Source organism: Chaetodon trifascialis, chromosome 6 (genome assembly GCF_039877785.1).
Source record: "Chaetodon trifascialis isolate fChaTrf1 chromosome 6, fChaTrf1.hap1, whole genome shotgun sequence".
Lineage (NCBI taxonomy): Eukaryota > Metazoa > Chordata > Actinopteri > Chaetodontiformes > Chaetodontidae > Chaetodon > Chaetodon trifascialis.
The window spans coordinates 3,026,950-3,050,276 of NC_092061.1; the positions used below are offsets into that span (position 1 = coordinate 3,026,950).

The 23,327-nt window shown below is 48.4% G+C and overlaps 1 protein-coding gene across 10 annotated transcripts in view; it reads left to right on the plus strand.

The window, feature by feature from the left end:
* Positions 1–23,327, plus strand: part of ncor2 (nuclear receptor corepressor 2) — a 79,646-nt gene that overhangs the window by 43,966 nt on the left and 12,353 nt on the right. For 6 of the 10 annotated variants that reach the window (XM_070963606.1, XM_070963607.1, XM_070963612.1 and 3 more), the window contains exons 11-29: positions 130–223; positions 2,392–2,570; positions 3,282–3,336; positions 3,423–3,521; positions 5,751–5,884; positions 7,715–7,875; positions 9,012–9,074; positions 14,168–14,310; positions 14,455–14,593; positions 15,434–15,857; positions 16,925–17,045; positions 17,624–17,921; positions 18,804–18,851; positions 19,107–19,271; positions 19,419–19,549; positions 19,708–19,807; positions 19,906–20,010; positions 20,772–20,875; positions 23,122–23,272. In XM_070963606.1, the coding sequence (XP_070819707.1) occupies positions 130–223; positions 2,392–2,570; positions 3,282–3,336; positions 3,423–3,521; positions 5,751–5,884; positions 7,715–7,875; positions 9,012–9,074; positions 14,168–14,310; positions 14,455–14,593; positions 15,434–15,857; positions 16,925–17,045; positions 17,624–17,921; positions 18,804–18,851; positions 19,107–19,271; positions 19,419–19,549; positions 19,708–19,807; positions 19,906–20,010; positions 20,772–20,875; positions 23,122–23,272 (2,714 nt within the window). The remainder of the gene's footprint in view (positions 1–129; positions 224–2,391; positions 2,571–3,281; positions 3,337–3,422; positions 3,522–5,750; positions 5,885–7,714; positions 7,876–9,011; positions 9,075–14,167; positions 14,311–14,454; positions 14,594–15,433; positions 15,858–16,924; positions 17,046–17,623; positions 17,922–18,803; positions 18,852–19,106; positions 19,272–19,418; positions 19,550–19,707; positions 19,808–19,905; positions 20,011–20,771; positions 20,876–23,121; positions 23,273–23,327) is intronic. The other 4 variants (XM_070963609.1, XM_070963616.1, XM_070963610.1 and 1 more) reach the window with 3 other exon arrangements.

The window sequence follows — 23,327 nt, forward strand, 5'->3', positions numbered from 1 at the left end:
TTTCATTTCTGGAAGTGCCTTAATGACTGATTTGCTGCCTGCCTCCTGCTGATGATGTGCAGAAACACTGCGGCTCAGTCATCTGTGGCTTGTTGTCATTGACGGGTCTTCTCTGTTTTCCTTTTGTAGCCGTGTTGGGCAGCGAGGAGGTGGGCTGACCTCATCTGCAGCTCGCAGCGAGCACGAGGTCTCCGAGATCATCGACGGAATATCGGAGCATGAGGTAAGCTCCTCTGGTGAAGCTGCTGTGCGCCTCCTCTTGCTCCTCTGCGGCACCTGTGTTCACACTTTCACACTATGGCGGCCAAACATCTGGATGTGTGACTGTGGGCTGGCACTGCTGCCAGGAATGAAACCCCAAGTCTCTGAGGTGGTGGATGAGGACTTTACTCATAAAAATATTTATATGACATGCACATACACATCCAGTATATGCACATTTTGTGATAAAGCGATAATAATATTTAAGAATATCATGTCATGTGGTTATAAAGATAGCAGGAACAGCATCATAAAAACAGCCTGCAGGAACTCGACTCTCTCTTCTTCTCTTATTACTCTACTCTTATTCTTAGTAGTTTGATTCAAAGGCATATGCCATCAGATATTGGCATGTAATCCAGCTGTTACACAGGATGGTGCCAGTGGATTATCTGTGGTAGTTAAGTTAGCAGGGCCTGCCAAAGCTAAATAATAGCCCTCTAAGGCCACCGCAGCCGAGCGGCGAGCACAGCTGCTTTCAATTGAAATGCTCCCAAACGTTTCTGGTGGTTTTTACTGCCTGTCTCTCGTTTTTTTTTTTTTTACAGTCTTCCCTCATTTCTCTTTCCCCCGTTTATAACGTGTGCAGCCGACACATAGCGTCAGCGGTCGGTGCAGCAGTGGTTATTGTCCGTGCGCTCGTCAGCTGCGTAATGGTCCTGTGATGAATCTAAACTGAGCACAGAGGAGGAGGAGGAGGCAGAGGATGGCGAGCGTGGGCGTGGGCGCAGAGTCACAGCCGTGTAATAGCCTGCAGATTTAGCTGCTTTTGGAAAAGTTTCAGCATCAGAAATGTCAGTCTCGTCTAAGAAAGCGTTTTTCTCGAGCCCTCTGAGGCAAATTATGTAAATAAAATTGGCTTGACTTGACCTCAGACATGCCAGCCAAATTCATGCTTTCTGGGCTGACAGGGTTCACACTTGAAACATCCAAAAGCTCACAGCTCACACACTCTGCGTCCAGTTAAAACCAGATAGGCTTGCCTGATTCAGCTTCCATGGTTGACATACTTCTAATAAAAAGCATACAGTAGGTGACCAGTTACGCCTTTTCTGGAAAACGCATACAACACGCAGACATGTCTGACCTATCATGATGTTAAAAGCTTCACATGCAGGAGAAGGGCTCGCCCTGAGGGGTCAGACTCCCACAGCGTTCAGGTAACTGATGGAGGACCGTGCTCTGAGCAGACACTGCCATCACATCCACCAGTCACACATATCAGACCTGTCCCTCTCACGTCAGACGGGTCCCGTTAAGCTGAGCTGTGTGTCCAGTTGGCTTGTCTTGTATCATCTAAAGAAATGCTTTCTACCTTCCCGTCTCCTGAGAATAGTGCAGAGATGTTCCTCCTGTATATCAGTAACGTATTGGCTCTTTTACTGCGAGGCCATTAACTAAAAGAAGTGTTGTGCATGAATTACAGTCTTAAGCAAACCCTAACCCTTAATAACCACAAAGCCCAGAATAGGGCATTGATAAGTGCTTTATGATGACTATAAAAGAGCGGATATGCTGCTAATGTGCATGCTAATAACAGACCTGACAACCCTTGTTTTCGTTGGACTCTCCCATATTTTACTCTTCTCTCCCGCTGCCCCCTTGTCTAAATATTTTCCCATAAATCTCCCGTATTTTTTTAACCTTTCTAGAATGAAAGCTTAGCTGTAACGTTGATGGGAGGCGTGACCGCCCGTTTTGTGTCATTCCCCTCCGGTACAGCAGGTGGCAGGATGTAGAACATGGGCTGTAACACGTATTGAAGAGGAGTCGTTCAAACAGCACGCGCCAATAAAACAAGAAGAAGAAGGGTGAACGTGAAGGGATGAAGTACCCGCCGTACTTATGCTTTTTGTAAATATGACACAGATTTGAGTGAAGTGAGTCTATGAGTGGTGTGTGCACATCCTTCACATAATCTGTAAATAAGATGAAATTGCTGAACTTGTTTGCCCTTCTGTACCTTTTTCTGCGGAGTCCTCCTCATTCTCTTCCACATTTCAAAGCCGAGTGCGTCACCACATCAGCTTTCAGACAGTGCGTTTCACTGAAAGCAGAGAGTTTCCCTCTTGAGACCAACCCACTCACTCCAGGATGTCGGTTTCTCCCTGTGGTGTTTGTGTGTGACAGAACACAGAGAAGCAGATGCGACAGCTGGCGGTCATCCCTCCGATGCTGTTTGACGCCGAGCAGCAGCGCATCAAGTTCATCAACATGAACGGACTGATGGACGACCCCATGAAGGTGTACAAGGACCGGCAGGTTATGAACATGTGGAGCGAGCAGGAGAAGGACACTTTCAGAGAGAAGTAAGCCGAACGCCGACGAGGTGGCAGACGTCGTTTCTTCTTCTTATTTTCTAGCAGCTGGTTTTGGTTTCGTTGACCAAAAATACACCTAAAAATATCTTTGAGTGAAATGTTTTGGTGTTGCTTTGGCATTTTGCACCCAGAACACAGTTTCTAAACAGATGTTAGGTTCACATTTTTAATTTGATCAAATCCCATATTAGCCTCCAGCTCTACTCTCATTTTGTAGGCAAAATTCTTAAGAGCTTCTTTTTATTCAGTGAAACGAGGTGTGTGTGCACTTCCTGTGAAATATGTGTGACCGATAAAAGGTCCGTAAGTTGTTGGTAAGGAAGTGAATCTTCCCCTTTCGTGAGAAATGAGAGGAGGCGTTTCAAGCTGCCAAATCGAATCAAACCCACACAGTAAAATCAGTGACTTTAAAGTCTGCCCACATGAGTGTGGAAGAGCTGCAGTTTCTTCTTCTAGTAACTCGCAGTAAGATATTTGATCACTGGTGACTGTTCAGTGTAATATTTGATGGCTTCTTAGGTGCCAAATTTTCTACTTTGGGATTTTTTGCTCCTCTGAGATCAGTGTTTTCATTATTTTTAATTGGCTTGATCTTAATTGTGAATGTTCTTTTTCAGCGTCCACACAGACGTCACTTCACTGCATGTTGTTCTCTTTGTGCTGTGATCTGATGTTGTGTGTCTCTGCTCGCTCTCACAGGTTCATCCAGCACCCCAAAAACTTTGGTCTGATTGCATCTTTTCTGGAGAGAAAGGTATGGGTTTACTTCCTTTGGTGTTTTGTCTGAGTAATCCTATCCTCTCAGGAAGCCGTTGAGATGACACCTCTTTCATGTTTCAGACGGTGGCGGAGTGCGTGCTCTTCTACTACCTGACCAAAAAGAATGAAAACTATAAGAACATAGTGCGGAGGAACTACAGACGCCGAGGAAGAAGCCAGGTATTCTCACCTTTCAAGAAAAAAGATGCTCTGCTTGATATCAAGGCCAGATCACACAGCAGGCTTTGTTGTGAAACTCTGAAGGGCACCACTCGTCTTTTTTAAGACCTGCACAGGCGGTAGCTGAAGTCTTCTCCTGTCGCGAGGCAACCAGGAAGTCAGCTGCTGTCAGTCACTGAGCTTACTTATCTGCGGGCTAAACACTGGATCTCTATTTCACTCACTGCACTCCGGGCCGGGTGACATTCTCTGTTGTCAAACAGGTTCGGCAGGAACAGCCACCGCTAGCTTTTCCCCTGGTTTTCTTCGTACAGCGGCTGTGACTTAAGACTAGTTTTATCCAGTTGGAGAGCAGAGGATGTGACGCTACGACACAGCTAACCGTGAGGTATCTGGTGCACAAAAACAGCTTGCAAGAAGGATTTAAACTCTTTGAAAACTGCTGAAAATGGGGCATTGTGTCACTTGACGTGTGAGCGCGGCTTTAATCTCGCTCACAGTGATGCAGTCTGAGCCACAGAGCTCACGTGATGAAGCGGCAAAAGGTCACAGCTGTGTCGATCGAGCGCCACGGTTTGCTCAACCCCGACCCGTCATGTCAGCACTGTTTCCATACAGGCAGTTTTTCAGACACAGGTCATTTCTGTCGCTAATGAGCCCCCCAGTTATTCCTTAGCCTCAGATCAGGTGCTGGCTGTTAAACTCTGTGTTGGCGGCGCTAAGGAAATGGCACATTAATTTACCGGCGACCTTTTCCTGCGGATGCGAGCGTGGTGTGTCCTCATCTTTCCTGAAGAAACCTCCGCTCGTTACCCGGTGGTTGAGTAGCGGCTCACGCTAATGGCTCTCAGTCACAGAGGGAGGTGGCTACACGGGAGGAACAGAAAGTGCAGTGCTATATGTCAGAACGCCTGCAGATGCTAATAGAGATTATGTTTGGGTGGAGGAGAGATGGAGTAATAGCTTAATGTGTTTCCAGCCTTACAGAGTCTTTCCCCACAGTGCTGTGGTGGAGCGGCTGCTCTTCTTAAACTACATCTTCTGTGGAGCTGTCCCTGGATCAGTCAGGGGCCTGTTCAGGCGCAGTGCTAACAGATCTCCATAGTTGGGATGGATCGTGATTATTATGCTGATGATGTGTCTGGAGGAAGGAGAAAGAGCAGCAGTGCACGAGGCCCAGAGACCATTAAGTCCGACCGTGTTGTCTGTGTGAGCTCATTTCAAAGGGAGGGAGAGGACATGAGTGATATTGTGCAAATAGAGAAAAAGTAGCTTCTGTGAGCGAAAGGTGCATTTTAATCCTGCTCCTCTTCCTGCCGTCTGGCTCTGCTCGGCCTCCTTTCATTCCCCGGCTGTCTCTCTCCTCTGTCTCACTTCCTGTCCTTTTCATGCTGCCTCGCCAGGAGCCACATGCAATGTGCCTGTTATGATATACAGTGAAGACATCGACAAAGGTCGGCGTTCTTGAGATGAGCATTAGCCCAAAGGCAGCAGCTGAAGTAGAGCAGAAGTTCTTGTCAGTATGTTTGTCTGCTTTGTCAATATGAAGCAGTTTTTCAGGTTTTTGGTCAGACTGCATGTCTGTACTAATCTGAACTCTAACCCTAAAAGCCCAGACAGGCAGGAAATTGGTAAGGAAGTGGTTCTGGGTGCCTAAAGAGCATATTTCGGAACTTTCGCATCCTGTTTTGTTTTGCGTATGCAGAGAATGAATAGGATTTTTTAAGGTTAGTAACTTGACTTTAAACAAGAGAAACTGAGACTTTAGAAATGTCAGAGTTGCTTTTCATGGTTGTACGGTTTGTGTGATTTCATCAAGAAGCCAGCCAAACTTCGCCCCGTCTGCAGCTGTGCTCCAAACGTACATTTATGTCTGAATAATGTCTCAGATTACAGATCTGCCACAGGAAGTGCATCCACTCGCTGCAAACAAGCAGAAAATATCTGTGGTTAAAAGAGATGGATTGTGATTGGAGGAGTCTGCTGAAGTGAAACAGGCACTTTTACCTATTTGCATATCTTTCACCCCTCTGCTCATTGTGACACCAGGTTTGCAGGATTATTTGGGCAGAAGAACAGTGACCACCCTGATCTGGATCAGTGGATCGATCGTGATCTGCTCCCTGAAGTGTTCGTCCAAACATTGACGTGTCTGTCGCTCACGTCTGTGTCCTGTTACCTGTGATGGTCTCTGTAACGTAGGTCTTTGTTGTTCTGTCTCCTCATCAGCACGGCCAGCAGCAGCAACAGCAGCAGCAAGTGCAGCGAAGCAGCCAGGAAGAAAAGGAGAAGGAGGAGAAAGAGAAGGAGGGAGAGAGGGATGAAGAGAAAAATGAAGCTGAAGACAAGGAAGATGGAATGAAGTGAGTCGCCTTTTTAATGCTTACCAAACCCGGCCCTGCTCACTGATTGGTCAGAGTGCAAACGCTGAACCTGCACAGCTGAAGCGATCTTTCCCCGTTTCTCCAACACACAGTTTTAGAACTGTTCCAGTTCCCTTCAGCAAATGGAGAAAGTTTTGACTATTGGGAGCAGATCTGGAAATCCAATCATTCTGTAACCCTTGAGTTCTTCCTCCCTCACCTCCAGCCAGACTTTCCACCTACGGCGCATTCGAGCGTCCGTTCGTTCTCCCTATTCAAACAGCTGTTTTCCTGTTTACGTTCTCCCCTTCCCAGCACCGTGCCAAGTGCCATTTTTTAAATTCCCTGCTTATTTTGTTAGTCTGGGGCTTTTTGGTGGGGAAAATAAGCAGTGTTATTAACCTAGCTGTCAATTTGAAATGTCGGTGTGTTACAAGGAATGTGTGCGGTGGGTGGGTGGGCCGGTGGGTGCAGCGGTGGAGGAGGAGGAGGAGGAGGTGTTTTCAGGCACGGTGCCAGTGAAAGATGCAAAACAACAGATGGAATATCACTGCTTTCTGGTGCCTTAAAATTTAGAGATGAATGCCGTCTACGTCTGTATTCATGCGCTGTGTTGTGATGTCAGCTGAGGCTGTGCACTCCAGTGCTTTCACGTATTAGCAGGTCATATTTATTAGCAGTTGTGTCGGGGTGTAGGATGATGATGAAGCGTTGCGTACTGCCTCTCTGCTCCGAGGCGAGGCCAGGGGACTCCGTGACTCCCAGCGCACCCTGCTGCCTGCCTGTCCCTGGCACAGCTGGCTCGCCTATATTTAGGGTGCAACCGGCTCCCCTCAGCAAGATTAATGGAGTTGTGGGAAGATGAATGGAGGTGCAGCGGGTTCAAACTCAGTGGCCGTCTCCTGGCATGCCGTTGTGCTGACACTCGATAAATTATCTGGGAGAAAAAAGAAAGACAAAGCAGTGTCTGCGTACACGTTCACATTTGGTCTTCCAGGTTTGTTACAGAGTGCTGCAGACTGAGACACACTCTGTCTCAGCGTGAGGACAGCATGCACCTGTCCTCATGCACACAAACACGTCTGCGCTCGGGTTTGTGCCACTAAAGCCAACGAACTGCAGAGACCAAGCTGCACAGAGGACGTGACGGTGATGGACAAGTTTGAATTCAGTTCTTCAGACTGACTGATGGCCCATGTTTTCACTATTATTTCACCAGTGAGGTCATTTATATAAAGCTTTTCTAGTCTGCTGACCGCTCAAAGCTTTACAGCACTCGTCAACATTCGGTCTTTGACGCCTTCGAACCACCAACCTTCTGATAGTAGACGACCCGCACTTGTTTTTTAATAACTAAACACTGTAATTTCTCTTCAGGATTTTCAATAATATCCCACAGTGCCCATGAAAACCTGCAGTTATTATCTCAGTAGGGCATTTTCTGCTGCTAGCTCTGCACTTCAGCACATTTGGTCTGAAATGAAACAAAGACCAAAGTGTTGACTTTTTTTAATTTGACTGTGTGTACATTTACATTGAGACTGAGGAATCATATTTATTTTAAGTCGTCAGCTGCAGTTTTACAGTCTGTGATGGCTGAAGCTCTGTGGATCAGAGGCATCTTCCTTTCTTGATATCAGTTTGATCAGTTGATACTTATTGTGAGTGTCCCACAGTGCTGCCCAAAAAGTAGAGTACTGTACATCAGACAGAAACTCTTTTGCCGTGATATCAGAAGATGTGTTGAGTGTTGTGTTGATATCATGACGTTAGTATACACACCTTCAAACATAGCGTGTATCTGTTGCTAACTGTGTTGTCACTTCTCAGGGATGACACCTCTGGAGAAGATGCAGAGGACAAAGAGCCCACTGTGGCTTTCAAGGGTCGACGCACAGCCAACAGCCAGGGACGCCGCAAAGGTCGCATCACCCGCTCTATGACCAGTGAGGTGGAGGAGACCACCACGCCGCCACTCAACAATGAGCTCGGTCAGTCTCAGCTGCACTGCACCAAATTACTGCTGATTTGTTTATTTGCTCCTTTGTCTAGTTTTGTTTTAACATCAGAGTAAACGTAGCATGCGGCTGCAGGCTCTTTGCAGTGCTGTAATTGAAGTGTGTGATGCAGGTAAATAAACAGAAATGACTTCGATGTCATTTCATATTATTGTAAGGAAGCTTATAATGAAAACATTAAAAACGATAATGGAGGACAAAATCATGAGACGGGATTGACGTTGTCACCTTTGGTCTAGTTGTGGCCTCCTGTCCCACACCACAAGAGTGCACTGTTGTTCCTTCCGTCTTCTGTCGCTCCTTCACGCTCAGACGTGCACTCACTGTTTTTTGTGACACTCATAAATCGCACAATAAGAAATCAAAAGAGTGAGAAATTGTGACTGCATAAGACGAGTAGTTTAAATCCCATCTGTTAGCTAAAGACAAAAGTCTCATTTAAGGACACAGTACTCAGTGTGTCAGCAGTGTCCCACCGCTTAGCTCTTTGTTTCCTCGCAGATGGTAAGTCAGCCGTGCACACTAACACTCTTGCTGCAGGCTATCAGGGATTTTTGATGTTTCAGCAGTTGTGTGTATATGCTGCAGTCGCTCCTGCAGCACCGGTTTGGTTGCAGGGAATCCCCAGGTGACTGGGGCTGCAGGGGCTCTCATCAGCAGCCCCCTCTGCCACTGTTTGTTCCCCCGCTGGCAGCAGCGCTCGCCAGCCCGCTGTGCCCTTCACGGGTCCACGTAGAGGACACATGAGCCGAGGCTCCCGCTCCCACTCCGCTGTCTGCCAGGCAGGGTCGGCCTGGCTTATGGCCTGTGCAGGGAAAGAAGCCAGTTGTTATGTCTATAATCATTAACTGACTTCTCTCCTTGGATTTCCTGCTTCCTCCATCTAAAACAAACAGTCCCCGGTGACCCACGCTGCAGTGCCTCACTGGCAAGCCGCACCAGCCACCCTGCCCCCCACCCTCTTATTCTTTTTTCTTCTCTAATTTCTCTCTCTCCTTCCTTTCCTCTTGTCAGTCACTCCCTAACTGACTCTGTGACAACTGCCCACTCCCCCCCTCCTCCCGCCTTCTCTGACTTGGTGGTTCTCTTTTTTTTTTTTTTTTTAACAGCCAATCTGGAGATGAATGAGAGCTCTCGCTGGACTGAAGAAGAGATGGAAACTGCCAAAAAAGGTAAATGGAGTAAACCTTTCTTCTCCCCGTCAAGTGTAACTTCATGGCAGTGACTGTGCATTGTGATAGAGGTGCCGGAGGAAAGAGTAGCTGCTCGAGCGCTGTTTTTTGTGAAAGCGTAGACAAGTGATGTGGCTGTGACTTCCTGTTAGTGAGGCAGCGAGCGCCACGTGCTGCTCGGTTGTGTCTATGCGTTCATGTGTCAGTCTGCCTGGACTGGCTCTGTTGATCTTTGGAGCCGTCTCTCTGGGTCAAGGCAGCCTGTCTTCTTATCAAGCAGGCTGTAAAGTCTGCCTCTTATCAGTCAGCCCCTGCAAATGCAGCAGTCATTAACTCAGCCTGTTTATTGTCTCTGACTGAAGATTACCCAGAAGACTGATTCACAGAGGTCACTGACATCACGCCCGTTTTCCGAGCACCAGCGCCCCGTGTGAGCGTGCTGGACAGTGTTTGTTGCGTGCAGCCCATCAGTCTCAGTTACTGATGTAATGAGCCCCTCACCCTCCGTGGTGCCTAATGCGTACTACTCTTCGGATAGGGATTCCCCACTGATCTGTTCCACCAGATTGACGGTGAGATCTGCTTCTCATCTGTTATTGGTATTGTTGATGAGTGCTGCAGGCAGTAGCATTGGTATTTATGAATGTCTTCTATGCTAACAGTCTGCCAGGGCTGTGTATGTAAATGCACTCTTTGTAGATGATTTTTAAAACGTTTGTCTTTGGTGGCTAAGTGGCGTTTTTGTAATGTCAAGTCCTGTTTTCTGCACATGACTCAACGCAGTTTCACTGCAAGGAGGCTGGTTTGTGGCCATTTGTAGATGATGTGTCATCTTGCTTTGTGTGACTCTCAGTTCTGCTTCTGACTAATTTAACCTGTCCTCTCTCGCAGTCAGCAGTCGATGAAGTGCCTCTTGCAAGCAGCTATCAGCAGCCCGAATGTGATATTGAAACCGCATTTGGTCGAGAGGAGTTATGGCATCTGTGTGCATGTGTGTGCATGCATGTGTGTGTGCGGTGTCTCCTGCAATTTGGGGTTTGCGAGTGCGTGCGGGTTTGTGTGTTAAGGGGTTATTTTGCGATAACTGGCGCTGGCCTGGCTTGAACACGGTCCTGTGTAGTAATCCTGGTTAATGTCTTCAGTTCCATTCTCCTGCAGTGGGATTAGTGGGGCTCTCCATCCCAGAGGATTAGCCTGGCAGCTCGGTGGGAGCAGGGCTTCTATGAAAGGCTTATGTAACCACAACCAGAGAGCCCAGCTACAGTACCGAGGGCCGAAGAGGAGGAGCTGTTCTTGCCGTTTTTCATCAGTTCTAACAGCCACCCCCACACCTGCCAAAAGGGATTCCCCGTCCAAGAACTCGCACTCCAAGATCATAACGGCACCCCCCCACATTTCCTCGCTGTATTCAATAAGCTTGTCAAGGTGCTCTCCCTTGCAGGTGCTTGACATGTATATGCTTTAAAGAGGCTTAGGTGTCCTGATGCTAATGTGTTGATCCCCTTTAGCTAAACAGATCTGAATAATGGCATTTATAGTTCCTGGCAGGACGTCGGCGTTCCAGCGTGGCGGTGCCAGCCAGCCAGCGCTGCCTTCGAGGATGGCATGGCCACACTCTGAGATAGATCACTGCTGTCTTCACTGCTCATAAAGACTGGTACCTCAAACAAGGGACAGCCGATCTTTGCAAAGCCTCTCTCTTAAGCCCACCAGCTCTGCCTGCCTGCGTGCTTGTGTGTGTGTGTGTGTAAGACTTGTGTAGCAAAGGTTGTGTCTGTGGTGCACCAAGCTGTGTGTGTTTGCATGCGTGCCCTTCTTGGCTGGCGTTTATGTAAGTGCACTAATCTGGCAGGCTTTGCTTGGGTGCAGGCAGGCAGGCAGCTGGATAATGGCCCCTGCTCTGCTTGCCTAAAGAACCCATTTAAAGGAGCAGCAGGTAGAGAAAGCCATATTATTTTTTTCTCAGTCATTCTCCTCCGCTGTTGCTCTATCTCCGTCTCTTGCTCAGACGGGAGATGGCACCGGCCCAGATTGGCAAGAGCCGTGGAAGATTTGGCAAGTGGCTCTTTCCCCCACTCACTTTGTCTCTCCCCTCACTCGGTGTTGTTATAGACTGGAGAGAGGTCACATTCAAGATGAAAAGCAGGTCAGTCAGGAAAAATGTGAAAGCCTTTATGCTTTCTCATGGTATCAACATCAACTCCCTGTCTCCCCCTCCTGTCCCTCCTCCTCCTCCTCCTCTTCTTCTCTTCTCTCTTTGCTTACTCTCCACTTCTGTATCCTTTCCCTTTCTCCATTGTCTCCCTGGCTCAGTGGCTCTGCTCTCTCTCTCTCTCTCTCTCTCTCTCTCTCTCTCTCTCTCTCTCTCTCTCTCTCTCTCTCTCTCTCTCTCCCTCTTCCCTCCCTCCCTCCCTCCCTCTCTCTTCCCTCCCTCCCTCCCTCCCTCCCTCCCTCTCTCTCTCTCTCTCTGTCTGCTCTCTGTTTACTCTTGGACTGCCTGAGTGTGTGTTTGCGTCTGTGTGCTAGAGTATTAACAAGAGAGACCGAGAGAGAGAGAGAGAGAGAGAGAGAGAGAGAGGGTTCGAGTGTGTACTCACTCATGCATTTGTGTGTGTGTGTGTGCGTGTGTGTGTGTGCGTGCACGCCACTGTGCCTGCTGGCAGGCTGAGGTAGGGGGAGGGACGGACCGACAGAGGGAGGGAGGGAAGGAAAAAAAAAGAGAGAGATAGAGGAGAGATCAGATGAGGGGAGAGAGAGGCAGAGCACATAGCACCGCCCCACAGTCCCACTTTCCTGTGGAAGTCTTCCCAGACGACCGCCATTGGGGAGAGACACGGCAGAGGAGAACAGACCAGCACTCCTCGGAGCGCAGGGAGGACAGGGTGAGGGAGCAGGAGGGGAGAGGCCAGGAGCATGTGCTGTTTTGGAGCATGTCAACCTGACACCGGCTCAAGTATCAAGCCAGCTGGCAGGAAGAGCGGCGAGACTGAGCTGTTTTCATCTCCTCTGCTGTGGATCGGAAGGCCCAGCCCTGAAGAGCTTCCCGGCGGGCCCTCCAGAGATCAGACCGTCTGATATCATTATCCGCTGCGGGGCCACGAGGCGACGGCTGGAGTGTCAGGCATGTGACAGACGGGAACAACCACTTTCTGGCCGCATCAGGTGTTGATTGGACTTTCTCTGGGAGGAGCTAATGGGAATACAGCGTCCTGATTGGGTGTGAGACTACCACCTGCTTCAGTATTGCTGCTGCTGATTGGAAGTTTGTTCCATGTGTGTTGCTCCAGCAACTCAGGCCCTGAGTCAGCCCAAGCTGCCTGTGGTTGCGCTCGGTGTGCTCGCATACGATGGAGTAAAGTGGCTGCAGCTAGCTAAAGTGACCTTTGACTTTCAGTAAATGAATTGCTTTGTTGTTGCCTCAGGTTCAGTGGGTGCAGTGTTGTCGTACCTGTTTGAATGTGTGTGATATTATGCCTCTGTTTGTGCCTTCGAGCGCATGCGCGTGTGTGTGTGCTCAGGCAGGTTGGAGGGCGTCTGACTGGTAGCGCAGGCTGCCCCCTCCTCACCTCCTGTGAGCCGGCTGTAAAAGGTTAATAGGTGTCGTCACGTGTGTCCGTCCTCCTGGAGCGAGTCAAGCCGACCGGCCTTCTCTTGCTTTTCCAGCCTTTAGTGGCAGCGATGAATATTTCAGCTGAAAAACCTCTTCCACTTTAACACTCGACAGGTTGTAGGTGCGCAGCAGCTTTTAGACACCCGCAGCTCAGACTTGAAGATCACCTTTGCTTGTTATGGTGGTTCTTTTTATACTGGCATTAATAAATCCTCAGCATGACGGGGAGTATTATACGTCTGCTCACATCTGCTGAATGATGCAGATCTTTCATACCTATTTTGGCAAATATTATTTTTTTTATAGCAGTTGCTACGTGGTATACATGATAGATTGAACTTAAGAGGTGTTGCTGTTTTCTGGACACTTGTTTATATTCACCCTCATATCTTGATTGTGAGTCTTGAGTGTAAAATCCTAGAAATGAAACATGTAATAGAGCGTGGATAGGATTATTCTGGAAGGCACTGGTGTCAGAGTCAGTCCGTCTGATTAGTATAAGGGTTGAAATGACGAGGCTGTAAACAGCTGTCCTTTCCTCTCCTTTGGCTCGGACTTCTGCTCGTTGTCCCACTGCCTCCATTAAGTGATGAGATGCAGAGACCTCTGAACCCATGTCCAAGGTTATCCCAGGAGGCGTTGGCTCTGTGCCTGTTAATAACACCACCGCCCCCCCGTCAACCCTTTGAGAGACTGTCCTGTTGCCAGGACCTGTCAGGCTGGCACAGGAAACAAGTGGGTGGTGTAAGCTAAGCCTCTTACAACACACACTGTTAATGAGCTGCCTTTAGCTAACAGCAGACTCTGGAGGGGTGGCGGGGGGGGGGGGAACGCCAGGGTGAATGCTACGCTGTCTTTCTCACTCGCTTCCACTTACCGACCGTCGCTTCTTTTAGCGCACACAGCGGCCGTGCGCGTGCGTGCGTGCACGTCATGGCAGGTTGATCTATCACAGCTCGGGCCCAGCGGGGGCCTGTAGACTCTTGTGTAAGGCACAATCATGTGGTTGACTGGGTAAAGGACCAGGCTTTCTTGGAAATGGGTCACATCAAAGTCAGTGAGGATGTGACACGGAGTGACCCCAGCGGGGAGAGTCAGTGATGTCATCGGTATGAGTGACGGTTCGGCCACCACTCCTCCCTCTGTATCTGTCTCTGTCTCTACTTAGGGAGCATATGGCATCAGGCCATGCTGCTGCAGGGAGACGGGGACTGTGTCTGTGTTGCATTGTGAACTAAACTCCCAGGCTGTGCTACAGTTTTGGCAGCTGTTTAGAGACAGATGTTTATAGCTATTGATTTACCATTGAGAGACTTCCATTTTGTGCACTAGTGGAGATGCTGTTCATAGTATATAAACCAAAATAACCATCACATGTATAATCTTTACAACACTTTGCACATGTCAAAGAGAATACTTGATGTCATTCAAGGCCACGTGTCATCTCTGTTAATCCTGCTGCCTGTCCGTCTGTGATTTCCAGGCCTTCTCCAGTATGGTAGGAATTGGTCCGCCATCGCCAAGATGGTGGGATCAAAAACCGTGTCACAGTGCAAGAACTTCTACTTCAACTACAAGAAGAGGCAGAAACTGGACGAGATTCTGCAGCAGCATAAAATGAAATCGGTGAGCGCCGGGGAAGTTTGGGAGCTGTGGTTGCTCCACTTTTTGTGACCAGGCAACCAGAACGTGGTGTCCAGTTTTCTCCTGCGTCTGAAGGTCTTTGTTCCCTGGGCTGTTTTTATTTAGTGTGTGTTTGTTTTGACCCAGGAGAAGGAACGAAAGGCCCGCCGTAGGGGCAAAACCGTCCAGAATGAGGAGGCCAGCGCCCCGTATGCGGCAGAGGAGGAGGAAATGGAGGGTTCAGGAGCCAGCGGCAATGAGGAGGAGGCCCCTGAAGATGGAGAAGGTACACCAGTCTCTAGAGCTGCATGCATCATGATAATTACCTCTATGTCATCTGCATTTATTCACAGAATTAGGATGCTATTTTATTTCAGTATACGGTTCAGTGTTGTAGCTGTAACAAGGTTTTGAAGAACTATTTATTTATGTGAAATGTTGATTAAAATCCTTCTTTTTTCAAAGACTAAAGAAGAGAAACTTAAATTTAAATGGTGATTCCAAACTTAACATATTCTGCCTTTACAGAGCTTCAGATGGACAGTTTCTGTTATTTCCGTAAATCAGTAGAAAGGTTGTTTAATGTTGTGCTGTTGAGTTCAACCCTGCTGCAAACCTCCACCTCACTAACACACGTAGTGGAATTAAAACGTCTGACAGTGTTAATCTAAAGTGAACATCATTATCTGGAGAAAGGTTGAATCTGTCGCTGAGCTGTTGCGTCAGACGGCGCAGGTGAACCTGATAAGGTGGCTGCTGAGTGGATGTGATGTTACAGTGTAATGAAAGTCTGCGAGCAGCCTGAAGAGTCACGCTCCGCACTGACAAACATGAAAGCGTGCTGGAAATCCTGCTGTAGTCTGTTGATAGACGTGTGGAGCGTAGACTGTACTCCACCACAGAGCGCTGGGGCCCCGGGGGATTTCGTCCATCATCCCAATTGGTTTTGTGTTCCTCCTTATTGTACAGTGAAACCTGATTAGGCAGAAGACTGGCACTGTGAAGAATCTGGTTTAGCAGAAAGAGATGGAGAAAAGATGGAGGAGAAGGGACGAGGAGATACAGCATGATTAACAGGAGAAGCCCAGTCTCGTCTTTTCATCTGCTTTTCCCTTCGTCCTTCCAGGTGGAGCCAACAACAGCTCCGACACGGAGAGCCTGCCCTCGCCACACTCATCAGAGGACAGCAAGGCGAAGGAGGAAGGCTCCGGCAGGTCAAAGGCCAGCTCCAACAGCGGGGACAAGGAGGCGGCCGGGTCCGACACGGGCCAGGGAGGGGACGAGAAACCTCCCGTCAAGGAAGACGCAGACTCCGCCATCAAGCAGGAGATAAAGACTGAGACAGGGGAGCCCAGCAAAGAGCAGCCAACGCCACCCAGCGATGCCACCGATAAGAAACCTCCCATAGCGGAGATGGAGGAAGTCAAAAGCTCCAGCAAGAGCTCCAAGAAGGACCACGGGGCCAAAACAGGCTCCCACGGGGACAGCGACTCGAGCGCCACCTGCAGTGCTGACGAAGTGGAAGAGACAGACAGCGCAGATAAAAGCAGGTAAGAGCTCAGATCGTTCTGTTCCTCATAAACTTCATTCAGCTGAAAAAAAACAAAACAAAAACGTTTCACCACATCTTTCATGTCGTGTGTCGCTGATGACATCAGCAGCCCTGCTCGAGATTATCGGTGTCAAAGGGCCTCTGGTTTTTGAGCTGTGGTTTCCTAGGTGTCCTACTTCTCTGGTCTACCACAGCAGACATAAAAAAATACAGCAGCAGGGTTTTGAAGTGTTATTCGTTGCTTAGCTACACTGTACAGCAGCGAAGCCATATTTGGCAAGCCACTTATGTGTACACCACAGGCTGCTCTTTTCTTCAACCTGCTTTTATTTGTACTTTGTATGAATGAGAATATATATTTACTGTGCATGTGTGTGTGTGTGTGTGTGTACATATATATATATATATATATATATATATATATATATATATATATATATATATATATATATATATATATATATATATATATATATATATATATATGATATGTGTATGAACACGTATATATTTTATATATGTATATAGGTAATGCATAGTATATGTCTGTGAATGAGGCCACATGAAATGGGTGTCAAAGTGCGTGGGAGGAGTGATTAGTCGTGTTTGCACGGTATTTGTTCAATTTTTTCCATGACAGCAGACTACATGTACTGGCAGAGCCAAGGGAAACGCTGCCCTCTCTGCCAAAGCAAACAAAGGGAGTGTGTGTGTGTGTGTGTGTGTGTGTTTGTGTGTGTGTGTGTGTGTGTGTGTGCGTGCGTGTGTGCGTGCGTGCATGCATCAAAGTGTGTGTCAGTCTGTGATTCAGAGTGCGTTGTGTGCTTTCGACAGATGTGCGAGACATGGATATGGATTTTAACTGTTCGTTTCCACAGTCACACACAGACGCCGTGCGCTCCTGCTGCTCCCCGTCACAAACACTTTGTTTAGGGAGTGAGGGTGTGTGATTGTGTCTCCTTTGTGGAGTGTGTAGGCAGGCGTGTGCACACTTTAAGGTGTCTTGTATAGGTCTGGATTTTTTAAAATGATGCTTTACTTACTGACATATTCCTGTCTGTGCAGAATGACCTCTCCACGGCCAAGCCTGCTGAACTACACACATGATGGGGTCATATCCTCCCCCCTGCAGAAGCCCATGGACCTGAAGCAGCTCAAGCAGAGGGCTGCCGCCATACCACCGATTGTGAGTCACTAGTTAAACCGAATGTGTCTCACTGTGTGTATTGTCAGACGGCGAGGTGAAGAGCGCCTCGGCTTTTCTGTCTTCAGAAACGTGTCTTTTACCCAGGTAGTGTTTTGCAACAGGAAGGTGATTTGCCCAGCACACACGCGCGCACGCACGCACGCACGCACGCACGCACGCACGCACGCACGCACGCACGCACGCACGCACGCACACACACACACACACACACACACACACACACACAGACTGTCCTCCATCACGGTCCCATCAATGCCATCCCTGTCTCTTTGCTTACAGAGATAACAGTATAGCAGGTGAAATTGTTAAGTCATATTTGTATAAGATAAGCTGGCCAGATGGAGGATGATGGGATAGATTGCTTTGTGGAGAAGAAACTAGATCTGAGGCATTAGGGGAAACTTTAGCTTACCAAGAAATAAGAGATGCTTATTTGCTATCATGTTAATCAGATAGTGGATGTGGCAAACCATATGTCAAACACTGGGGAGGCCCAGGCTGTGTTATGTGTGTGGTGTGATTATAACCTTTTTCTTTTTCTCTCATCCTCTCTGTAGATGCCAGAAGCCTCCATGCAGGGCAGTCAGCGGAGTGGGGGTGGCAAGGCAGTGCTGCCCCCCCACGCCCTGGCACTGTACCAGCAGCAGATCACCATGGCTCATGGGGAGTCCTCTCAGGAGGTCAAACAGCAGCAGCAGCAGCAGCAGCAGCAGCAGCAGCAGCAGCAGCAGCAGCTTTCAGGCCAGCCAGGCAAACAGCAGCCTTACAACCCGCAGGCAGAGAGAGACAGGGAGGCTCTTCATAGCAGCAGCCCTCGCATTCGCCCACGCAGCCCCTCCACCAGCGACAAGGATGGTACGCACACCTTCATCACGACAGAAACCCGCCGCATGTTGCATAAAGAGTCGAGGAGCTGATCTTTTAAGCCACTAGTCACATCAGCACTTCACCTGTCAGGCTGGGATAGGATGTTTGTGAGCTGCTAACGTTACACAGTCCAATATTTGTTTCGTATTAATCTCCACGCATGTTTCTTCCCTCACCATCACTTCCTCTCCATGATCTGCAGGATGTTTGAATGTATAACACGGTGCACTGCTAAAGTGGTCAGTTTTAAATGTTCAGTACACACGGATTTATAGGAAACACGATTAGCGCTGCAAATGAGGAATAATGAAATGATGAAATGAAAATGGAGGTTAATGAAAGTGCTGCGTATGATGCAGTTTTAGTAGCATTTGATCTAGTTTCACTTAGTTGGTCCTTGCTACATGCTCTAACCTTGAGTCTGTGTTCTCTAGTGCTTAGGGTATTCAAGTGTTTCTGGGACACTCGTGGAGAGGGAACTGATAAATGATCCGGTATTGCTATCGACCCAGAAGGGAATATAGTCTAGTTCAGTGCACTTACTGTGAGCTTGTGGAATGTGAATCTCTGAGAGCACAGTGTAAGACTTGTAGCAACAGTCCGGACAAAGACAGGTCTTTTATAACCAACTGGGCACAGCAGCTACGAACTCTAAAGGATGCAACCGCTTTCTCACTTTTCCACGAATCTCTAGGAAAGAAAAAGGCTTAATGCAGCGTCTGACAGAGGCAGGTGTACACATACTGTGTTTACGAGCTGCACTGAAGCTACTGTTTGCTAGCATTTATCTGTTGGCGGTCACAGAAGTACAGTTAGTGCATGTTTTTGTGTGAGGATGCAATGATCTGTGGTGTGTTTGTGTCCCTTCAGAGCTGGAAAGCAGCGAGAGGTGGTTACAGACCCTCCTGCAGGGATTAAGTAGGTTCACCCCTTTACCACACCATTCCCTCTTTTAATCACACCTTAAACACAATGCAGGCCGTCCTCTGCAGGATTTTACTGTGTGTACTTTAAAATAAATATTAGCAGTGGCTTGCTGTGGCGTCAGGGGTGCTGTGTGCTAGTGGACGACAGTGATGACAGTGTGAGCGGCGGCTGAAGGCAGATTCTTGGCTTAGCGGAGGTGAGCGCTGCGCTTTGCTCCTCACGTTGTTTGTGTTTGTGTCGTTGCAGAAAAGTCGCGGGCTTTCTCGCCGCACAGTGAAGCCAAGAAGCAGGCGCTCGGCCCCGATGACCTGAGGACCTCCAACTTAGGTCGGCCAGTCCTCTCCCCCTACCCCATGTCCCCGCGAGACATGGCCAAGATAAGTCACGACCAGCACCTGCTCCACTTCAACTGTGAGTCCTCTCTGCTCTGCCCTATCTTTGTTCTTTACAGGAACTTTGAACAAATTCTCTGCTTGTTGATGCTGAAATGTGTCTTTAAATCTTCTGCCAAGAATCCAGTAGTCAAATCTCAGTGTCATAATCTGTCCTGTCCTCCAGCGTTCCAGCAAGCAGGCCACCCCTCTCTCACCAGTCTGCCCCCGGACAGCAGCAGACTAGCAGCAGTGAGGCCCCTCACAGAGCCACCACCACTCATTTCCTCCACCAAGCCAGGGGGCTCCATCACACAGGTACAGCAGCACACACAAAGAACTAAGGCCCCTCACAAAGTGAGCCCACAGAAATCAGAGACGATGGAATATTTGTCACGTAAAACATTAATATGTGGATAAAAACTGTACACACAAGCAGTGATATTATACGTCACCATCATGACTCGTGTCTTCAGGGCACCCCGGTGCAGTTGCACAGCCCGGCTCATGTGTTGGACCACGGGAAGATGCCACCCACACAGATGGGGATGTCTTGGATGGATCAGAGGAAAGCAGGTGTGTAAACTCTGCAGGGACCTCATCTGCTTCAGTTTCCTCCGCTCCTGCCACGACCATTACACTGAGACATGTCTCTCTCATCACTGTCTGCACAGCAGGTCCTTTCCCCGTGGTCAAACAGGAGCAGTTGTCCCCTCGCAGCTCCTCCTCCCAAGCAGACAACCCGTCGTCCCAGGGGACACCTCACGATGCTGGACGCGGTGAGTAATTTTGTCCTTGTCCCCTGCGTCACGGGTGAAGAATGATTTTCCGCCTTTCCCAAGTTGTGTTGCGTCACATGATTATTTGAAACCCACTTAATTTTGGTCGGTCGAGGTGCCCCACACACACACACACACACACACACACACACACACACACACACACACACACACACACACACACACACACACACACACACACTTCAGTAACAAAGTCAAATGATGAATTTTTCCACATGTTGTGTTCAGCGCTGTCACGCTGCAGCAGCATGACAGTGACCTGAGGCACACAGCGAGGACCACACAGGAGGACTTTAGGACAGATCTCTGAATGTGCTTGAGTGGCCCAGAATAGACTTAAATCTGAACTGAAGATCGGGGGGAGTAGAGTTCACTGAAGCTCATCTAATCTGACAGCTTGAGAGGATGTGAGGAATGGGAAAAACTGTCCAGATCCATGTGTGCAAAGCTGCTCGACGCAAACTTGAGACGATTCAAAGCTGTAATTACTGCCAGCGGTGCCTCAACACGCCATGCTTCCACTCTTACATCAGTAGATACAGCATTTAGACTGAAATTACAATTAAAAATAAGACTGTAAATACATTTAAGACAACAAACAGTGATCCAAACAACCTGTAACGTTTGCTTTGGCTGCAGCTGTTCTCACGAGCTTTTCGGTCGACCCTGCAGAACTTTTTGAAGTTTTTTATGTATTGCTCCTCTCTCACTGCGAATACTGCTTTTCTTTATCTTCACAGGTTCTATTCCAGCTGTTCAGGGGGGTAGTATCACTAAGGGCATCCCAGGGACCAGAATGCATCCAGATTCGTCAATCTCCTACCGAGGGGGCTCCATTACTCAGGTGAGCTCAGGCCACAGAAGTCCTTTGTCTTTGCTTTGTGGGAGTCAGCAATGCCCCAATCAAGTCTTTTACCCAACAGCAAACAAAACTAACAAAGCTGCACAGAGTACACTTTATCTGAAGTAGAGCCACAATGAAAGGTTTAATCTAAAATCCTTGTTGATGGTGGAAACTGGTGTGTTTTCACTCCGACGGGAGCAGAATCTCTCATTGTGCACGTCGTTTATGGCCGTGCTGGGCGCGGCAACCCTGATCCGAGTGCGTTAGGAGTTTTCTGCTGACAGCGTTCAAATCGGAGTAGTGCATTACGACAGACAACTGGCAAACACTTCTCTTCCCCTTTTATTTGGAGAACCTCTGAATCACCTCTGAAATTCATTTAGATAAGTCGGCACTGAAACAATCCGCTGTGAATGAGCCATTATTCAGGTTTAGCAGAGACTTGCTATTAGAAATAAGATGATGTGTTTCCCCTCAGCTCGCTCGGGTTAATGCGACCTGCTTCGCCCAGACTGATGGATGCAAACCTTGAACTTAAATTGACATCGTGTTTAACTGTGCTCAGGTTCATGATCGCAGCAGCTTTTTATGGCCGTTACACGTCAACCCACGCTCATTATTTTTCTATTCGCCCACTTCCTCTGATAGTTAGCGCTGTTTCTGCCCACACCGACGCTGTCTTCTGGCCCCTGCTCGTACTGTTTAAAGCCCCCGCCGTGGAACTCGCAGCCTTCGTGTTAGCAGGCTTTCATGTGTGCACTTACGGGTGAAAGCAGGAGCAGCGGATCCGTTGAGACGTCATGAGGCGAGCCAAGTGCTGCGGCTGCTAGATTTCCCTGCTGCTGTGACATAACCACAGCTCTGAGTGGCCCTGTCGCCTTAGAAACAGGTACACACTGTACCGCGTCTGTTCCTTCTCTTATTTATCTGTTTACTCCGGCCCAGTCATTGATATGCCCACTGTAATATCACATCCAACTGGGATACAAGAGAAAACAAGCACTGAGGGGGAAGTCATCCGCCATGACAGATGAGTTAGAAGAAGGTGAAAGCCGTGAAGAATAATCAGCTGTAGAGGGGCAGCTCCTTTGTTTGTTTGTGTCCTGCAGCTAGATGGATTGATAGATGTGTGTGTGTATGTGTGTGATGGATGAGTAAATATATCCACACACACACACACACACACGGAGCCCTGCTAATCTGGCCCCCAACCTTCAGCAATGTCTTCCTGGAAAAGCTGCAATCAAGAGACAAGAAATGTGATCTCAGGCACAACTGTGTCTCTCCTCAAACGTCCACCCCCTCTCTGCAGCGGCGTCCCAGTGTTACTCACTCTGTGAACGAGTGATGTGACTCAAGGTTTTCAACAAAGCTGCCTGTTGTCATCAAGTGTCGTTGCACCTCTGTAACGACACTTGATGATTTTTTTCATTTATTTGCGTCCTCGTCATCTGTCACCATCGTGACAAACACTCGATTCAAGAGGCAGAATACACATTCTGCTTGTGACACAGTCTACAATGAGCATGACAGTGAAAGCAACAGCTCACTGCTGCTCCAATTACGTCCAATTCTACAATCCCGAAAAGAAGAACGGAGACTATTCCCTCTCGGTCACGCTGTCTGTTTCATAATCGTATCAGGATCGCTTTGGCCTGTACTCTGACTCATTAACCCTGATCCTAAAAAAGTCTGGACTGGAAAACATGAATCAGTCTGAATCAGTCATTTACAGATTAACTCTGTTTATTGCCAGCAGCTTCCTGAAGTGTCCCTGAGTCTGTGCAGTAACCTGCTTCATCCAATCATGTGTTCACAAGGTGGTGAACTCGCTCCATCCTCTATGAACGACTGAGCCTTTCCAGGACGCCCCTTTCATACCCAATCATGATCCTCTCACCTGTTACTGATCAACCTGTTTACCTGTGGAATGATCCAAACAGGTGTTTTTGGACCGTTCCACAGCTTTCAGTCTGTGAAACGTGTTGCTGCATCAGATTCACAATAAGCAGATACTTACAAAAATCACTGAAGTCAATGAGGAAAAACATTAAATATGTTGTATATATATATATTTAATAGCACCTTTTTTGGGGGGTCTTTGGCATGTAAACATGGTCCTGAAGTGGCTCTAGTCTAACTGGCGCAGTCCAGGCCGTCTCCTGTAAACAGTCTGTCCTGTAAAAGTCAGAGCAGACCAGAGCAGACCTTTCATTAAGAAATCACGCCCCCTCTCTTCAACGCAGGGGACACCGGCTGACGTGCTGTATAAGGGAACCATAACCCGTCTGATCACAGAGGACAGCGCCAGCCGAGCCGAGCGGGAGCGGGAAGAGGCGCTTTCTAAGGGCCATGTGGTCTACGAGGGCATCAGTGGGCACATTCTCACCTACGACCGTGAGTACATCAGCTCGGCCGCGGCCGGCGTTCACTTTCATTTTAACTGAGCTCT